Source organism: Pelodiscus sinensis, chromosome 6 (assembly GCF_052426305.1).
Source record: "Pelodiscus sinensis isolate ZL-2025 chromosome 6, ASM5242630v1, whole genome shotgun sequence".
Lineage (NCBI taxonomy): Eukaryota > Metazoa > Chordata > Testudines > Trionychidae > Pelodiscus > Pelodiscus sinensis.
Window position 1 is genome coordinate 32,682,993 of NC_143057.1, and position 18,314 is coordinate 32,701,306.

Consider the following 18,314-nt stretch of genomic DNA (forward strand, 5'->3'; position numbering starts at 1 on the left):
TTATTTGAAGTTACAAATATTTATTTATGTACTTAAGTTTACATGTCAGTTCACTTATCTTCAGTGGAATTATTCATGTATAAAATTAAGGATATGCTTACAAGTTTGCAGGACCCTAATAATTTCCATCTTAGAGTTTACCTACCATAGTTTATGTGGCTATCTATTGGTTTAATTATATCTAGATTCCATTTTCTGAAGGATAACCACTTGGCTCAAATTGACTCTTTAACATAACAATTTATTTGTTCTTTTCAATACCATTGTTTGTGCTGGGTTTTTTCCAAATATAGCATACATACATACAATCACTGCTCTCTGATGTTCACACTCTAAAGACTAAAGTAAATAAACAACGGGAACAGAAAAAAAGGATCAACACCTATCTTGCAGTCACAAGACCATTGTTAAGGCTCTCAGAAATTTCTATTTATAAATAAGGCATGTACATTTTAATTAGCTTACTCATTTAAATAGTTAAAAAAAACAAAAATTATACACTTTGCAACTCTTTTGGCCTTTCACAGAAGGACTGAGCACAAGATTTATGGAGTGGGACATTAGCTAGTACTTCATTTCATCAATGTTGAATCATAACAGTTGAATAGCTGAAAAGCCAAAAAGGAAACAGTTAGCAAATAAAGGACTTAAACTTTTGAGTTCTTACTGAGCTTTCCTTTGTACCTATAAAATCATGTAATCTTAGATATTTATGATGAAATCTAGACAGTTCTAACCCACTGTACTTGAGGATTTTCAGAATAATATTTGTCTATGTTTCCCTTAATAATAGTAACTAAAATGTAAACAAATGTTGTAGTCAAACTAACAGCACTAATTAATAGCATTGATATTAAAGGAACACTTGTATAAACCCAAATTTAATTTAGACTTCTGGTCAATATGGCAATGATTCTCACAGTAACTGTATGGTTCAATACCACTAGTGGTTCAGAGTCCTTCACATAACAAAACATTTTTAAAATCAAACAATGGTAAATGGAGGGTTAGTGAAAACAGATAGGATCATCAGTGGATCTTGGGTTACAAAGTGGTGCAAAGAACAAAAAACATTGGAAAAACAGTGTGAGACAGCATGGTAGATTTTCAAGCTTTATTAATCAAATAACTGTTTGGTGTACTGTGTAATAGTGCGCCTAACATAGTCCTGGCCCTAAAGAGCTTATTTTATATTTTAAATACAATAAAAATGGAATGGTGGGTATAGAAACACAAACATTGTGCAAGAGGAATAACATGGGTGAGGTTGCATAGTTTAGTTATCTATATAATTAAATCTAGTAGAGCATTCAAGAATACGCACACACTCAAATGAGTGCATGAACAAGAGACTGAATGGACCTTGGATACTGCACCTTTATTCATCCTTAACATTCTGTGACTAGAAAATGTAGCCATACAAGGGATATAACAGGATAACCGTTTACATAGTTAACTGATAAGCCTGGACTTATCAGTTACTGTGAATGGTTACATGCAGGCTCCCTCTCCACTCCCAGGGAGTCAGCTGCCACCCTGCAGCAGCAGGCTTCTCAGGAGCAGAGAGAGAGCTGGTAAAAGCTGGGTCCCAGTGTGCACCGGCTCGTCAGGTTACTCAGTTACCCACTTTTAACATCCCTAATCCATACCCAATGGTTATATGAAAGGAAGCTTGGTGGAGTAGATAAAGCACTGGAACAGGGCTCAGGAGACCTGGATTTGTATTCCCAACTCTGCCACTGGCCTGCAAGAGACCATAAGCAAGTTATTTCACTAGTTTGTGTCTCAGTTTCCCCACCTGTAAAATAAGGATAGTGATGTTGTCATCTTTTGGAAAGCGCTTTAAGATCTAGGAATGAAAGGTGCTATATATAACAGCCACGAATAAGAGGATAGAAGAACATCTCTAGTGGATGAGCAAGCGGGATTCAGGAAAGATAGAAGTATCATACAGCAGATATTGGCACTAAGACTGATAGCAGAGAAAGCTCGGCAAAAGAACAAGAACGTCTACAATTGCTTTGTAGATTTTCAGAAGGCATTTGACAGTATAGATCAGAAAGCGACTTGGGTAATGTTGGAGTCATACTGAGTGGATAGCAGAACGGAGTGGATAGCAGACAACAATACGGTTGTTGAAGGATATCAACAATAATGAGGCAGCGGTGAGAACATGCAGAGAGTTAGGAAGTTTGTTTAGAACGAGCAGAGGTACCAGACAAGGAGATCCAATATCTCAGAGTATCTTCATCATGCACCTAGAGAGAGCGATGGACAAAATCAAGGAAGGGATATCAGTGTACGGGATGAGAATTAACAACTTGAGATTCACGGATGATATAGTTATCAAGGAAGATGAAGAGAAGCTAGCAAGAATGGTGCAGGTGCTGAATGAGGAAGGAAAGCGGTATGAACTGATTATGAATATCGATAAAATGAAGACAATGATATTTGGAGATAAGGAAATAAGAAGGAAGATCAGTGTAGATAGGATCCAACTAGAGAACGTAGAGAAATGCACGTATTTGGGGACGACGTATGATCTAGATTGTAAGAAGGAACTAGCGAAAGTAAGAGCAAGTTTGAAGGTAATGGATAAGATCTGGAAAAGTAAAGCAATTAGCTTAGGACTGAAGCTGAGCATCTTGAAAACATGCATCTGACGAAGTGGATCTTTGACCACGAAAGCTTATGCTCCTACACTTCAGTTAGTCTATAAGGTGCCACAGGACTCCTCGCCGCTTTTGAAAACGTGTGTATTTAGCAGCATGTTGTATGGATGTGAGACATGGGTGATGACGAAAGATTCGAAGAGAAGGATATTGGTGTTCGAGAGGAGTTGTTATAGAAAGACCCTGAGAATAGGATGGATGCAGAAGATCACCAACAAGGAATTATATAGGAAGATACAACCGAAAGAGAACCTACTGCAGAAGGTTATACAACGGAAGTTACAGCTATTCGGGCACATCTGCAGAATGAACAATGAGCGAAAAGTTAAGACCCTGGTAACTGGCATAATGGATGATCCGAATAGGAGAGGCTTACTCCACCAGGAATGGGTAGATGATATAGTAGGTTGGTGCGGAGCTAGGCTACAGAAACTAAACCACTCCACATTGGACAGGGAAAGATGGAAGGAAATAGTGAGGGAAGCATGGGACACCAACGGGCATTGAGCCCATCATGGTGGTTGTTGATAATGATAAGAAGATTCATCTCCCACATTCCAAGGGCATATAGCATCTGTTGACACCCCTCATTGGTACTCAAGCGATTGTGCCTTGAAGTGGTCGCTATTCCCTTGCACCAACATATCACCCCTCAGAATATAAGCAAAAAATGCAAGTGTCCGACCTCCCCCCACACCCTTTTTTTTTTTTACTAGCCAGGCCCAGGCATTTGCTGCACCCTGAGTAACATGGGCAGACCTCTGGGCGGAGCGGGCGCTTTATGCAGGACTAGAGCTGAAAACAGAGAGGCGAGAACTGTGCACGTGATTTTCAGCAGCTTCCTTGCCACTAACCTCCCCCCCCTTCCTAGTAGCTACCCTGGCTCCTGGCACAGGCGCCTTTCCCGGGTTGCATTGGCCCGTGCAACAGGCTTCGCACCCGCAGCGCCCTCCCCCGCGCCCGTCTCTGCGGGCTGCTCGGAACCCGGGGAGCGCAGCGCAGCGCGCGGCTGCTCCTCGGAGGTCACGAAAGAGAACGGCCTGCGACAGGCTGCGCGCGCCTCTCAGGAACCCGCGGCGTGAGAGATGCGCATGTGCCGCAGAAAGGCCACGGGCTTGCGCAGGCACATCTGGAATCCTGAAGGCGGGGGGGAGGAAGAGGGGAGTAGCCGTGCGCAAGCGCATTTGCCGTTCCGGGTGGCGTGTGAGACACACAGTCTCTTCTTTAACCCTTCCTACGCCGACTCGGCGGCGGTTAGTTCCCCGGGCGGCGCGTCCTGACGTCTCGGCTTCGGCCTGTCACGTGGGCGTGACGCGTGCGCGAGAGGGGCGGAGCCTGCAGGTGCGTGGAGGGTGAGACTTCGGAGACGGGGCAGCAGCGGGTGGAGTGGAGTGGAGCGCAGGTGCGTATGGGGGGGGGGGGCTGAGGGGAGATGGGCGGGGCAGGGTTGTGATCCGCCCCTCCCCCCCCCCCCCCCCCCCCGCTGCCCGCTGTTTCTCTCCCCAGGCGGCTGCGGGGGCTGGCGCTGGCCCGGCTCCCATGGAGGAGGAGGAGGAGGAGGAGGAGTGCCCCGAGCTGGTTCCCATAGACGGTCAGGAGGTTGAGCGGGCAGAAGAGGCTGAACGTGGCCACAGCCCCAAGATACCAGTCACCATCATCACGGGCTACTTAGGTACCAGTCGGGATGTAAAACCCCGGGTCAACCGCTTCACTGATTAAACGGGAACCCGCTCCTGCCCCGCCCCCGGGTGCAGGCAGCCCAGCACTGGGGAAGGAAGGGGGGCAGCTGCTACCCCCCCCCATCCCGCTGTGTGTGATGCTGCTGCTTCCAGCCCCTGCACAATCCCGCTGGCTCCTCTGTGGTGATGGAATAGCCCTTTGCCCACGGCTGGCTGCTCCTGGATACCGGTTAACCAGTACCTGGTAAGCATCACCCTGGTGGGTGACCAGGTAACCGGTGAACCATTCACATCCCTAGTGACCAGATCTCCCAGCAGGACTAACCATTGAACTTAGTCTCGTGGGGAGGTTTACAAAGCACACCTGCCCTATAATGTGCTTTTTACTGGTGCTCTGTCAGCGTTTCCTACAAAACTGACCTTTGCCTTGTTTTATGCATTGGATGTTAGGTGGATGTCCCAGATGGAATTTGTTTCTGTTCTTCTCTTGAATAGAGCATATTTCATATTCATGTTTTCCTTGCAATGGATAAATCTGGAATGCAGAGTATTACTGCCAAAGAGATCATGCAGACATCTTCCTAGTACTTTCTATTTCATGATAAAAAGAATGTGTGACTATGTATTCAACATCAGTTCTGAAAACTGTTGTTGTCATGTTTTCAATTCACAAAACATAGAATACAAACTTGGTGTCATAGCTCCAGTGTCTATAGAAGATACTTCTGTCACAACATATTTGCAGAATTATTTTGGAGAGTTAAATTAGCTGTTACAGAATAGCTCATGAGTCTTCATCTGCACAGTTAGGGCTTGTCTGCACATGTCACTGCACAGAAATTCCAGAGTGTGAATCCAAAGCCTGAGAACACTTTGGGACTTTCAGTGTGCTGTAGGAGTGTCCCCATATGTGATATTATTTTGCTGCAAGCATATGAACAAACCTAAATTGGCTTTCCATCCGTAGTAGCCAGTCCGTTTTATTCCTTCAAAAGATGAGTGCTAAGATTACAGGGATAAGCACTCAAAATGTGAGGTGAGTGTTTAAATGGATGTCTTGCATGACATGGTATAACTGACTACACTTTTTTGACACCATTTGGAAAAGATGCACTGCAAAATTTGTATGAATGCAGTATTGCCAACCTCAAGCATTAAAAAAACATGAGTTAGGTCCCCACGAACTGAGACTGGCTTAAAAATTACAGAGAGGAAATTTTATAGAAAAAGTGAGCCAATACAGATTTTTTTTGTTTGTTTCCTAGATCTAAGGGATGGGTATTTGCTGTTTCACTGAAACTGACAAGAACCTTTCACCTAGCTGAGGAAGATGCAGAGTGCCTGGCTGCTCTGCCTCCCCACCAGATACCTCAAATATAACCATTATATTTAAGGTCTCTTCCAGAACACATTGAGCTGGAGTGGTTGCAACTCACTTTCTTTATAAGCCCAATTTGGTCTCAGTCTCAGATTCACAGAAATCCATACAGGACTAAAAACCTAAATTAGGTCTAGGACTGAGGTAAAATTTTTCTGCAAAATTGAAGTAACAATGAATATCACAATTCCAAAAAATCTGTGGATGATTTTTACCACATTTATAAACCCATTCTCCCCACCTAAAAAAAAAAGAATCCAACCTCATTGAATGTGCCTAGTTGGGTTCTCATGCCTGGGGGCAAAAATGTACTTGATTAATATGAAATGATTATCATTTTCTTTAAAAACACTGCTGTAAGACATCTTCACCAGCAGTATTGATATTAAATGACAAATCACTGCTGGGAATCTAAATTTTCATTTAAAGTACATTGCAAATATAGATAGAAATGTATCCTCATTGTGAAGAAGGCTTATCAAATGGGTAAAGAGAGATTTTTTTTATCAGAAGATTTGCAATGCTTGGGAAGAGACCAGTAGGAGTTAGGAGGGAACTCAGTAAGGCTACTAATAAGTGCTGCAATAGTCCCCTGGGTTCTCTTCCAAGTATTACAAATAACTTTTTAAAATGAGGATCATACCTTGAAATACAAATATAAACATGAAATATAATGCTTCTGAAGGATCAGATTAGAAAATGAGTACAGGTATTTAATTGGTCTTAATTTCTAAAAAGTACATTTCAGGAGCATGCTGGTAACACTGAATTTGAAAATTCTCCTTATACATTATTTTTGATGTATTTAATTTTGTGCTATTTTCTAGGTGCTGGGAAGACTACTCTTCTTAACTATATTTTGACAGAACAACATACCAAAAGAATAGCAGTTATTCTAAATGAATTTGGAGAAGGTATGTAATGCTACAGAAATATGTGGAAGCAAAAATGAGAATACATAAGCATTTTCCTGTTTTGTTTAAAATATGTTACAAAAGTAAAATCTTAAAAACAGACAAATGGTTTATGGATTGATACATTAATTGATTGATTCCCAAACTAAGGCCATACTGGCTTATGCTGTTTCTTGGCAGTGTAAAATTGAGGCCCTGTTTTCCATAAACTTGTACACGTTGAATGAACGCTACAATAAAAATTCACAAGTTTGCTTATGAATTTGGGATATGTCAAATCCCTTTTATTCAAATGAATGCTAGTAGACATTGCTGTTCAACTAAAACAAATAACTTGCACAAGACCAAACTAAAGAGAAAATATGGATTTTAATCAAGCTTCCCTTGCAAGAAATATGTCAAATGATTGTAACAGCTTGCAACTGTTGAAGCTGGACAATGACATTCCTTCATTTTTTTACAGCAACTTAGTGATCGTTCTTTAAAATTTTAGTTGTTTGCTTTGCTCCACTTTTATATGGATGTTGATGATGAAGAATGTTGATGATGAAGAAATGTAGCATTGAGAACCTGTGGAATCCCTCACCCCACCATAATGATGTTGGTAACTTACCAACTTTATTATTATAAAAATTCTTGCTATGGACAAATGAATTTTGAATTGATGTTGCTGGACCAAAGAGCCTCGGAGATGGGAGCAACACAGGCTGGGGAGTCCTAGCTGGGTCAGGTGGCATCTGGGGAGCTCTCCCCACCCTGGTCGGAAAACCCCCAGCGTTAGCAGAGCAAAGTGGTTGGGGAGCTCTATCCCCAGCTAGGGAACCCCTGTCATTAGTGATGCAGGCAGTGGCTGGAAGCTCTTGCCCTTACCAGGGAATTGCTAGTGTCAGCTGGGACAGGTGACTAGTGAGTCCCAGCTCCATCCGGGGAATCCCCAGTTGCAGTGGAGCTGTCAACGGCCGGGCATCCCAGCCAGGAACCCCCTAGTGGCAGCAATGTCAGGGTGACTTGGCACCCTTTTCCAGGGAAACCCCTGGCTAAAGTGAGACTGGCGGAGGCGGGTGGCTAGAATCCCCAGTAGCAACAGGGCAGCCCTAGCAGCAGGGCAGGAAGGCCAGGCAGCCCCAGCTGGGAACCCAGGGAATAGTCTGTGTCAGTGGGACCAGCAGCAGCCAGAGTTTGCGCTGCGAACCCCAGGAGACCAGAGCAGTGCAACCAGAAGGGAAGCACTGACCTCCCCTGGTCCAGCAAACTCTCTGGTCCAGGACAGCTCAGGTCCTGAGGATGCTGGACCAGGGAGGTCCAACCTGTTGAGTAAGCATTGATTGGGGAGTCAAGAACCATGTAGTTCTAAATCGAGTACTGCCAATGACATGCTGTACATCCTCACAAAGTCACATAACCTCTCAATTAATAGCTGTACTGTTCTGAAAATGTGCAAATTTCTGTGACTCATATATACGTTCAGTGTGTCAGCATCGTAAATGACTATCGCACCACATTGGCTGCCTCTCTTCCATTTTCTCTGCATATTCAAATGTGAATACTACTATTTCTTGAAAGTTTATTTTTTATTCTTCATAGGTTGATCTGATTCTTAAACCTTAAATTTGCCTTATATAAAACCGAATGCTTAAACTAAGTATAATTTCTAAAGAATTTGTCAGGAAGGTTTATGAGAACATGGAACACAAATAAAGCTCAGAAATCTACCCTGATTGCATTTTTTCCTCATCTTATTTTTCAGATATTGTTGCAGGTTTGTAGGTTTTAAATGTGCTACTTATGTCCTTCCTATATTTCTAGGCAGTGCCTTGGAGAAATCCTTGGCTATAAGTCAAGGTGGTGAACTCTATGAAGAATGGCTGGAGCTTAGAAATGGTTGCCTGTGCTGTTCAGTAAAGTAAGGAATATTTTGTTGAGGTGGTTTATATAAACATTAGGAGTAAGCTTGAAGCTTGCTCTCTTTTTTAAACTTCATTTTTTTCACAGTCCATCATGTATACCTGGATATTTGATAGGCATTAAGTATATTACCTACAGCATTTAAAATTAAAAGAAATAAAGCTAAATGATGATGAACTTCTTGCTGTTCTGTTTTTAAAAATGACAGAATCCTTGAATTACTTTGTGTTCTCAATTATGTTATTTTATTACTTTATTTTCATTGTTTCACATACACACATAAAATGTTGACTGACGGATTGAGGAAGAATAGTTGAATATCTATAAACAGCTACCGAAAGGCAAGCTCACTCTCAAAGGAATGCGTGTTCTGCTGACAGTATTACAGAAACTGAGCACAGTGGCTGATTTAGAGGGCTATCTACTATATATTTGAGAGATTTTGTGTGTTTGTCTATCCGTATGTCGGTCTGTCTCTGTTAAAGAGCTCCTCCTAAGAGCTAGGACCTCCAAATTTGGTATGCAGCTTCCTCTTATCATTACGTAAATCAAGATAAGGGTTTGATTGTGCCGGGACAATGGATGTGCCTGGAGTGCAGGTGTTTTCCTAAACACAGAAAGGAAGGGGGCTGCCAGCAAGGGACAGTTATACTGTGTAATGACCACAGGAGGGCAGCAAGAAACCAGAGATAGGACTAGGATAGCTATAACCCCATTTGTCCAGCAGGGGACACAGGTGGAGGTAAGCCAGTGTAGCCCTCTGCTGTGGCCAGCCCCATGGACCTGCTGTCCAGCCAGCACAGTCCCTGCCAGCTCATGCTTTCCCCAGCCTTCCCTCATCCTCCAACCCTGAGGCCTGCACCTTCCCACACCTATCTCCCCACCCTCCTGCCTTGAGCCCTTCCTCACATACCAGCCCTGTCTCCAGCATTCCCAAGGTCCTGCCCTGCGTCCTGTAGTAATCAATAAAACAGAATGACTAATCAATACAAAATGCCCTCCATAAGATTTTCAGATACTGTATTTTGGAAAATAGTTTATTTTAAGGGCTTCACTTATTAGATAAAACTATGACTAGTTGAATAGTCTCATATTAATCTAGTATTAAGAGAGCCATACCAAAGAGTTTCTCCTGTACCGGATGAAAATGTAATGTTGATTCATACCATTCTGCAATCATCCATGGGAACAGTTACTAAAAGTTTTATTGCCTTTAATATTTTCCTGCCCTGCATGCCTTCATATACTGCCTATGTGGAAGAGCCACTCTTGAACACACATGTTCCATAATAACTTGCAGACAGCAATCATGCTTAATCTCAAGAAGTGGTGGAGGAACTTCAAAATTGAGGGAAGATTTCATTGTCAATGAAATAAACAGTATGCTGATTAAATTTGCCGGTAGTAGTACAGGCAGTCCCCGACTTACGCGGATCCGACTTACGTCGGATCCGCAGTTACGAACGGGGCTGCCCCAGAGTACACGAACTGCGGGACCTCGCGGTCCTGCCGCCCGTGTACTCTGGGGCTTTGCTCTGTGTCTCCCTGGTCTGCAGACCAGGAAGACGCAGAGCAAAGCCGCGGAGGGGCTCGGGCAGCGGGGCAGCCCCGCTGCCCGAGCCCCCTCCCCCACCCGTGCGGCTTTGCAAAGCGTGGGGAAGCCGGCGGCGGGGCAGTCCAGGCGCGCCTGGGGTGCCTCGCTGCCCGAGCCCCCCCCGCGGCTTTGCAAAGCCGCGGGGGGGCTCGGGCAGCGAGGCACCCCAGGCGCGCCTGGACTGCCCCACCGCCGGCTTCCCCGCGCTTTGCAAAGCTGCGGGGGGGGGGGGCTCGGGCAGCGAGGCACCCCAGGCGCGCCTGGACTGCCCCACCGCCGGCTTCCCCGCGCTTTGCAAAGCTGCGGGGGGGGGCTCGGGCAGCGAGGCACCCCAGGCGCGCCTGGACTGCCCCACCGCCGGCTTCCCCGCGCTTTGCAAAGCCGCGGGGGGGGGGGGGGGCTCAGGCAGCGAGGCACCCCAGGCGCGCCTGGACTGCTCCGCTGCCGGCGTCCTCAGAGGCGCTCCCCGTCTCCCTGGTCTGCTGGTGTCCAGCAGACCAGGGAGACGGGGAGCAAAGCCGCGGAGGACCCAGGCGGCGGGACCGCGGTGCATCTCGGTCCGCCGCCCGAGTCTTCCTGGTCTGCTGGGGTGGGGTGGGGGGGGGGCGCAGCTAGTACGGCCCCCCCCCCCCCAGCAGACTAGGCTTTTCTCCAGACGCCTGTGGCAGAGCAGCTGGGGTGCTACCGGTTGGTCCCGCAGCGCCGCTCTGGGCGCTACTGGTGCAACCCAGCAGCACCCCAGCTGCTCTGGTCCTGATTCAGCCGCTGCTGGTCAGTTTCAGCAGCGGCTGAATCAGGACACCTGGGGCAGAGCAGCTGGGGTGCTGCTGGGTTGCTCCAGTAGTGCCGAGGAGCGGCGCTACTGGAGCAACCCAGCAGCACCCCAGCTGCTCTGCCCCAGGCGTCCCCAAGTCAGCTTCTGCTGAAACTGACCAGCGCTGACTACAGGAAGCCCGAGGCAGAGTTGCTCTGCCCCAGGCTTCCTGGAATCAGCTGCTGATCAGTTTCAGCAGCAGCTGACTTGGGGACGCTTGGGGTTCTTAAGTTGATTCTGTATGTAAGTCAGAACTGGCGGTCAGTTTCAGCAGCGGCTGAATCTGGACGCCAGTTCCGACTTACATACAGATTCAACTTAAGAACAAACCTACAGTCCCTATCTTGTACATAACCCGGGGACTGCCTGTACATTGAGAAAAGCTGCAAACACCAGTGAGATAAGAGAAGTAATACTTAAAGACATAGAACAATTAGAATTTGAAAATGGACATAATATAGCATACACAGTGATGAAATTCAGTGTTGGTGGACGGAAGGAATACAAGCTATGTGGAATGTGGTTAGGGAATCCAAATACAGATGCTTGGTCGGAGGCAGAAATCTTGAAATCAGTAATCCTGAAAAAGATAGGAATGATTGTGGGCAGCAAATTACATCTGAGTTTGCAGTTGGAGGATTTTTGGTTTACGTTGCGTAAACATTGTAATTTTTGTTATATGTATGGATGCCTCACATCGAGGAGCAGGAATAGTGACCACATTAGGGATGCAAGCGACTACTCTCTTCCCCGCCTTGCTGCCCATGTCAGAGAGAGGCAGCAAGGTGGGGGATCAGGAGCCAGTGCTTAAAAGCCAGCACTGTCTCCTCGGGGGGCAGGGGAGGTAGAGGCACAGCGGGAAATGGCGCAAGTGGGAGGCATCTCCGCTCATGCCGGTTCTGCAATTCTGCTTTTGAAATGTACAAGAGCCTCACACATTTCAATGGCTGTGGTGCTGCAGGGAGCGTGGGGCCAGCAGGGGAGTCTCCACTGGCCCTACCTTCCCTGTGGGGCTTCTGCTTTTGAAATGTACAAGAGCATCACTGGGGCTCTTGTACATTTCAAGGGCTCAGGCGCTGCAGGGAGCAGGGGGCCAGTCCCCGCTTGCCCTACTCTCCCTGCTGTGCTTCTGCTTTTGAATTTTAGCAAGAGCCCAAAGTTGAAGACACCCTTATTGACTCATTGAATAGTCTATGGAAGTCTCATCGACTATTTGATTAGTTAATCTAAATTTAACATCCCTGGACCACATTTGCAATATTCCCATTTTTTTTGTTCTTTGTACACTATCTAGAACAGCGAGGCCCTACCTCATGACTGGGGCTTCTTGGCACTATCACAATAGTAAAAATATTCTATTCAGTTTTGGGTATCTGCTTTCCAGAAACACAAAGACCGTGGTGGAAAGAGTTAAGAGAATCAAAATGATCAGGAGCCTGACGGGACTAATTTGAAGAGATTTTTAAGAGATAAGAATATATTAATATACCCTGTCAAAGATGACTGTGATGGAGACATAACTCTACAAATATTTGAAGAGAATGAAAGTAAAGGATGAAAAATTTAGCAGTATTTGGGGTGCAGGGTGTAGGGTATAATTAAATATAGGAGTGAAATTATGGGCAGAAATATAAACACCGATTAGTAAGAACTTTCTGACAGACTGTTTAGGCTATAGAGTTGTCTCTCAGTGGAAATAGTATCAGCTTTTAACACTTAGAACATTTTAAACTTGCTTGGGCAAAGCACTAGAAGTACTGTAAATTAGTGACCTCTTACATTGATAGGGAGCCAGAGTAGATGACCCACTTGGTCTTTTCCTTTTTTAATATTTGTCAGACTATGAATGCTGATGCATGTAATTAACTTGGTTTCTTTTCATAACGCTAATTTGTGATGCACAGTAACACTCATGTTGAATCACTAATAATACCACACCGGCTCAGAGTGGCAGTAGCCCCTTCCTGAGCAAGAGATGCAAAACCTGGCAGAAGTATCTCCATGGTCTGATCAGCACTTCCCACAACACACCATTCCAGATCTATAAGTTGTAGCGTGCTTATCACAATATGCAGTATACCCCCCATCCAGTGTACTAAATGCCCCCAAAACAGCTATATGTGTGAAATAGACAATCACTATGCTCTCAAATGAACTCTCACAGATAAATGATAAAGACAAAAGCACCACATTATCTGTGGTGTTGTCATCCTCAAAGAAACCTGCACAACACCTTCAAAAGATGAGATTGGGAGCTTAAATTCATAACTTTGCTAGACACTAAAAATCATGAAGTGAATAGAGACACTGGATTTATGGCTTATTTATAATAATGTATAACCCACTATCAACCTCCCACCTGCAGCTGCTTCCCCTCCTCTTTCTTACTCTATGGGTATGTCTACACTTCAGGGCAAAAGTCAAATTAAGGTGCACAACTTGAGCTATGACAATTGTGTAGCTTAAGTCGAAATAGCTTAATTCGGCTTTTGGTGCTGTCTACACCGTAGGAAGAACATTCTTCCTTCAACTTCCCTTACTCCTTGTGAAATGAGCGTTACCATGAGTTGGAGTAAAAAGTCCTCCAGCTCAGCGGTATTTCGAAATAATGGCTTGTAGTATAGACACGTTCTTTATTATTTCAGAATAACATTAGTTATTCTGAAATGATGCTGCTGTGTAGACGTGCCCTATGAGTGGAGGGATGATAATGGGCCACTTCTCCTTGAATAGTCCCTTTCAATATGTATTACCTACTTATGCTAAACAATCTGTTCAACATTCTGTTTAGTAGGTGTGGGGTTGAATTCTGAATAGATTTTCCTAAACCTAAAGAAGAGTCCTGTGTAGTTCCAAAGTTTGTATCACCAACAGAAGTTGATCCAATAAAATATATTATTACCAGATTGTTAAAATAGTACAGACAAATAGTGATTTGTCTAAGGTTGCACATGAGTTGACAGTTCTGAGTATAAACTTGAAGTTCTAACTACCAGTCCCTTGCTTTAAGGATTAAACCTTACTACCTTCCATATGAATAACAAATGTAAAACATATTCATAGCTATTACAGACCTTCTAAAGGATGCTCAAGGTTTTGTTTTATTTTTTACAGGGACAATGGCTTGAAGGCTATTGAGAATCTTATGCAGAAGAAGGGAAAATTTGACTACATACTACTAGAAACCACTGGATTGGCAGATCCAGGTAGATAATATATATCTCTAGTTGTTTTTATGATAGCCATGGTGAATATCTTTGTGTGTGTGTGTGTGTGTGTGTGTATGTGTGAGGAGAGTAGACTTAATTTATTTGTTTGCATAATGTGCATTTTTATTTGGAATGTGTGGTAATGTGATGTTTGTTCACATATTTGACTGCAATAAAAATTATGAAGTTGGATCAGTTAAAAAGTTTGTTGCATAAGCCAGAATAGAATCCAATCCCGCAGTATTGACGCTGAAGGCTAACTGGAGTAAAATGTGATAAAATATTTTTTCAGTGTGCCTCAGATTACACAGGCAGCAAATATCGGACATAGTAATGAAATGTGTGATATAAAAACTGATAGCTCTGAGTAAGGAGATGCTGGGTTGTTTTGGAGGTTTTTTTGGTAGCACTTTTCAGACCAATACGCTTCAATTTGTATATGTACATATATTATGGCAATTGTCAATGATGGGCATGTATTTTGTTAAGGCACAGAGAAGAGTGTCAAACAGGCAAATGTATTATCTAAATATTTGCATCATATTAATATACAGAAACTTCTAGTTTGTAGCTGATAGTACAGAATTAAATATTGCTAAATTTCTAGACAATTTTTCATGTAGCATGAACAGTTAGTTATTTTTTTTCAGTTCAGTAATAAAAGATGTTTTTGATTCAATGGGTTCTGTTTGTTTTACTATATAAAAATGACATGTATATGCTCATTTTAAAATTAAGAAAGGCTATCTAAAACAGTCTTCCCTGACCTCTGTTAATTAAAAGCCTGTTGTTAGCCAAGAAAGTGAAGGAAATTCTTTTTCCCGTTTAGGAGACTGACACTCTTCAGTTCAGAGCTAAATAATTGTCATGGTAAAGTAATTTTCTTTAAAAGAACGGACATTGATTTAACCCCTGTTACACACACATCCTATTTCAGTCAAATTGGAAAACTATTAAGGTTTTAGGGAAAAAATCAATAGATATCAGGAAACCATTAGATCTTGTGGCCCTTGCTATATCTTGCATGAGTAATCACTGTAAACAGCTGACAGGTATTTCATCGTTGACACAAAGTGATGCTTGGGGGACTACATCTTGTCAGTTCAGTTGGATGGCTTTAGACATTGGAATGAGTTCAGTTAGCATTGTTTTCCCCTATATGTTTCATTCTTTTAGACAGCCCTGTCACTAACTAGAACTGTGATGCTTTGAAAAATAAAATAATTTCATTGCTGTCAGCTTCTCCTCTCCTTCATGTTGTGGCACCGTTACATGTTAAATCAGTTCATGTCGAAACACATTATGATGTCTTATTTATAAATAGATAGCATTTATCCTGAAGACACTAGACCCCTTTTTGTACTGGAGCTTTTCAGTAATAAACCTGAATATTATTATACCCCTCTACTTTTTCCTCAAAGAGCAGATATCTTTTGCAAAGACATCAATTTGTTACATTTTATTGGTTGATATTATTCTACATGTTTTCAGAGCTGCTTTTCATTACTAATAGATAGAACATATTATTTCAGATGCACATGTAATACCTACCCTCCCAGGGTTTTTTTATTTCGAGGAAATGAAAATACATTGCATTTTAATAACACCTTTTTCCTCCAAGGATCCTGTAGTGTTTTACAGTGTAAGAGGTCAATTCTCCATTGATATGTGCTGTCATTTACTTTTACAAAATGAATATGAAATGCTACCAAATCAGAATTCTCCAATCACACCATTGTACATTTTGCAGAGATATAAACAACTATATAAGGTGCATGGCAGTAGATAATCAGGGTCTTATAGTTGTATTACTCTGCCTATCTCTGAAGAGTACCCACTTCTGGGGTGGAACTGGCAACAGCTAATTTGTTCTAGTGAGATGATATGTACTCACTTGAGTGAAAGAAAATCTGAAAAATGCCATATCCAACATAAACTACTGTGGGAACATAAAGAGACAGAATGTAGCTTCCTGAGTGACAATTGGGCCAGGGCACTATTTTGTACATCTTTACTTGTACAAAAAATACCTTAGACATTTAATACAGAGGTTGTTCATTTCAATGTTTAACAATCAATAATTAAACAAAATGTGTCATTATTAGATATTGTAATAAAAGACTTCAGAAAACCTAGTGTTTGGTATCAATTCAACAAAATATTACAAGTTAAAAAGAAAGCATTACTATTTAATATGGATTTTATAATTTATCATTATAAAATCATCTCGGAAGCCAGTTCATTCTCTTTCAAAGGAGTTTGGCAAATGACATTTCAGAAAGATACTTGACTCCAGTACCAGGCTCAGAAATAATACTAAATTTAATTATTTTTAAAAATTACTAATGGTGTTAAAAAATTCTTACTCTGTTAGCTTACATACTTCTGGTTGAGGAAGAAATGAAGGCAGTTTTTCTGAAGTGCTGTCAGCCTCTGGAATTTTTTATTGGTCAGGCCTTCTCTGTACATGAAAAATGCACCAGTGTAATGAAATCAGTTTAAAAATGGATTAGTGAAACTAGTGTAAACCTCTGATGTAGATGTGCTAAGTAGGATAGACAACAAATGGTCTGGTACACTTTACAGACTAACAAAACATGTAGATGGTATCATGAGCTTTCGTGGGCACAGTCCACTTCTTCAGATGATCGGAGTTTGAGTTTAGGATGTGCAGACCCAAAATAAATAGAAGAGAAGGGGCGAGAGTGGGAGGGGGGAGGAAAAAAAGGAAGGAGGTGGGAGACAGGGAGCTAGAGGCAATCAGTAAGTATCTGAAGATTGGGTGGCTAAAACGAAGCAGATAGGAATTGTCTGTATCAGTTAAGCTTCAATTACCAATTTAAGAGAAGTTGATACAAATTAGTATAATACTGGTTTAAATGCATCTAAACTGATTTTATTCAACTGCTGCACTTTTCTAGTATGGAAACCCGGTGCGCTGTACTGGTTATTTTCATTTCTGATCCATGGTGCTTTCTCACCTGAAGAACTGGGAAGGGTATTGGGGAAGAAAGAGAGGTTCTTAGCAGACTGCATTAAGAACTAACTCCTCTTAGGAGTCCTGATTCATCCTTTTTTCATTTCACCAAAAAGCCATCCTTTCTGCTACTACATAGAGGGGAATACCTGAAACCTGGAGTAGATAAAGATCAGCCAGGAATAGCAGAGGAAGAAAGGACCAATGACAGTACGCTAGAAAATGGGGTTCAGTAGATATAGGCTCAGAGAAAAGGAGCAGCAAGGCAAGCTGATGTTAAATGCATGGTTAGAGAGGTAGGAGCAGAATCGTGAAAGTGTAGTCAGGAGTCTGAGCTGAGAAGAGGAAGAGCATGACTATGAATAGGGAGTGGGCAATAATTTTTGACAGGGGTCCACTCCCTATTCCCGATTTTGGAAAGCGGTTGAGGGCCTCACTCTTTCAGAAACAAAATACAGGACTATGTAGCACTTTAAAGACTAACAAGATGGTTTATGAGATGATGAGCTTTCGTGGGCCAGACCCTGGTACCTTCCCTTGCAACAAACCCCATTGCCAGCTTTGTCCACATATTCACTCTGCTGATTCCATTATTGGACCTAACCAAGTGAGTTACAAGATCAAGAACACATATTCCTGCGCATCCAGAAATATAATTTATGCTATCATGTGCCGAAAGTGTCCGTCTGCTTTGTACATTGGACAAACGTCTCAGACACTTCGCCAAAGGATCAACGCCCACAAAACAGATATTAGACAGGATCACAAAGAAAAAACAGTTTCTTGCCATTTCAACCAGAAAGGACACTGTCTCAATGACTTAATTACCTGCATCCTGCTTCAGAAGCCTTTTAAATCTGCACTTGAAAGGGAATCCTCTGAACTGTCATTCATGCTAAAATTTGACACTCTATGCATGGGTCTCAACAAAGACCCTAGCTATCTTACCCGTTACAAAGATAGCTTCCCCAATTATCACTTCTAATACCATTAGCTCACAGATATTTACCTTTCCCCACCTCTAATACCATTAGCTCACAGACATTTACCTCCCCCCCCGCATCCCCCTTCTGTTCTGAAATTTGATTTGTCCTTTTCATATGTGTTCATTTTTTTAATTGTATCCTTTGGTATATATGGTTGTGACTATTTTCTTCCACTATTTGATCTGA

At 42.8% G+C, this 18,314-nt stretch overlaps 1 protein-coding gene across 2 annotated transcripts in view; it reads left to right on the forward strand.

The window, feature by feature from the left end:
• The first annotated feature begins 3,836 nt into the window (after positions 1–3,836).
• ZNG1A (Zn regulated GTPase metalloprotein activator 1A) overlaps positions 3,837–18,314 on the forward strand; it is a 62,431-nt gene continuing 47,953 nt past the window's right edge. The window contains exons 1-5 of one of the 2 annotated variants that reach the window (XM_075931674.2): positions 3,837–4,074; positions 4,179–4,344; positions 6,557–6,643; positions 8,450–8,546; positions 14,071–14,162. In XM_075931674.2, the coding sequence (XP_075787789.2) occupies positions 4,212–4,344; positions 6,557–6,643; positions 8,450–8,546; positions 14,071–14,162 (409 nt within the window). In that variant the 5' untranslated portion in view covers positions 3,837–4,074; positions 4,179–4,211. The remainder of the gene's footprint in view (positions 4,075–4,178; positions 4,345–6,556; positions 6,644–8,449; positions 8,547–14,070; positions 14,163–18,314) is intronic. The other variant, XM_075931672.2, reaches the window with a different exon arrangement.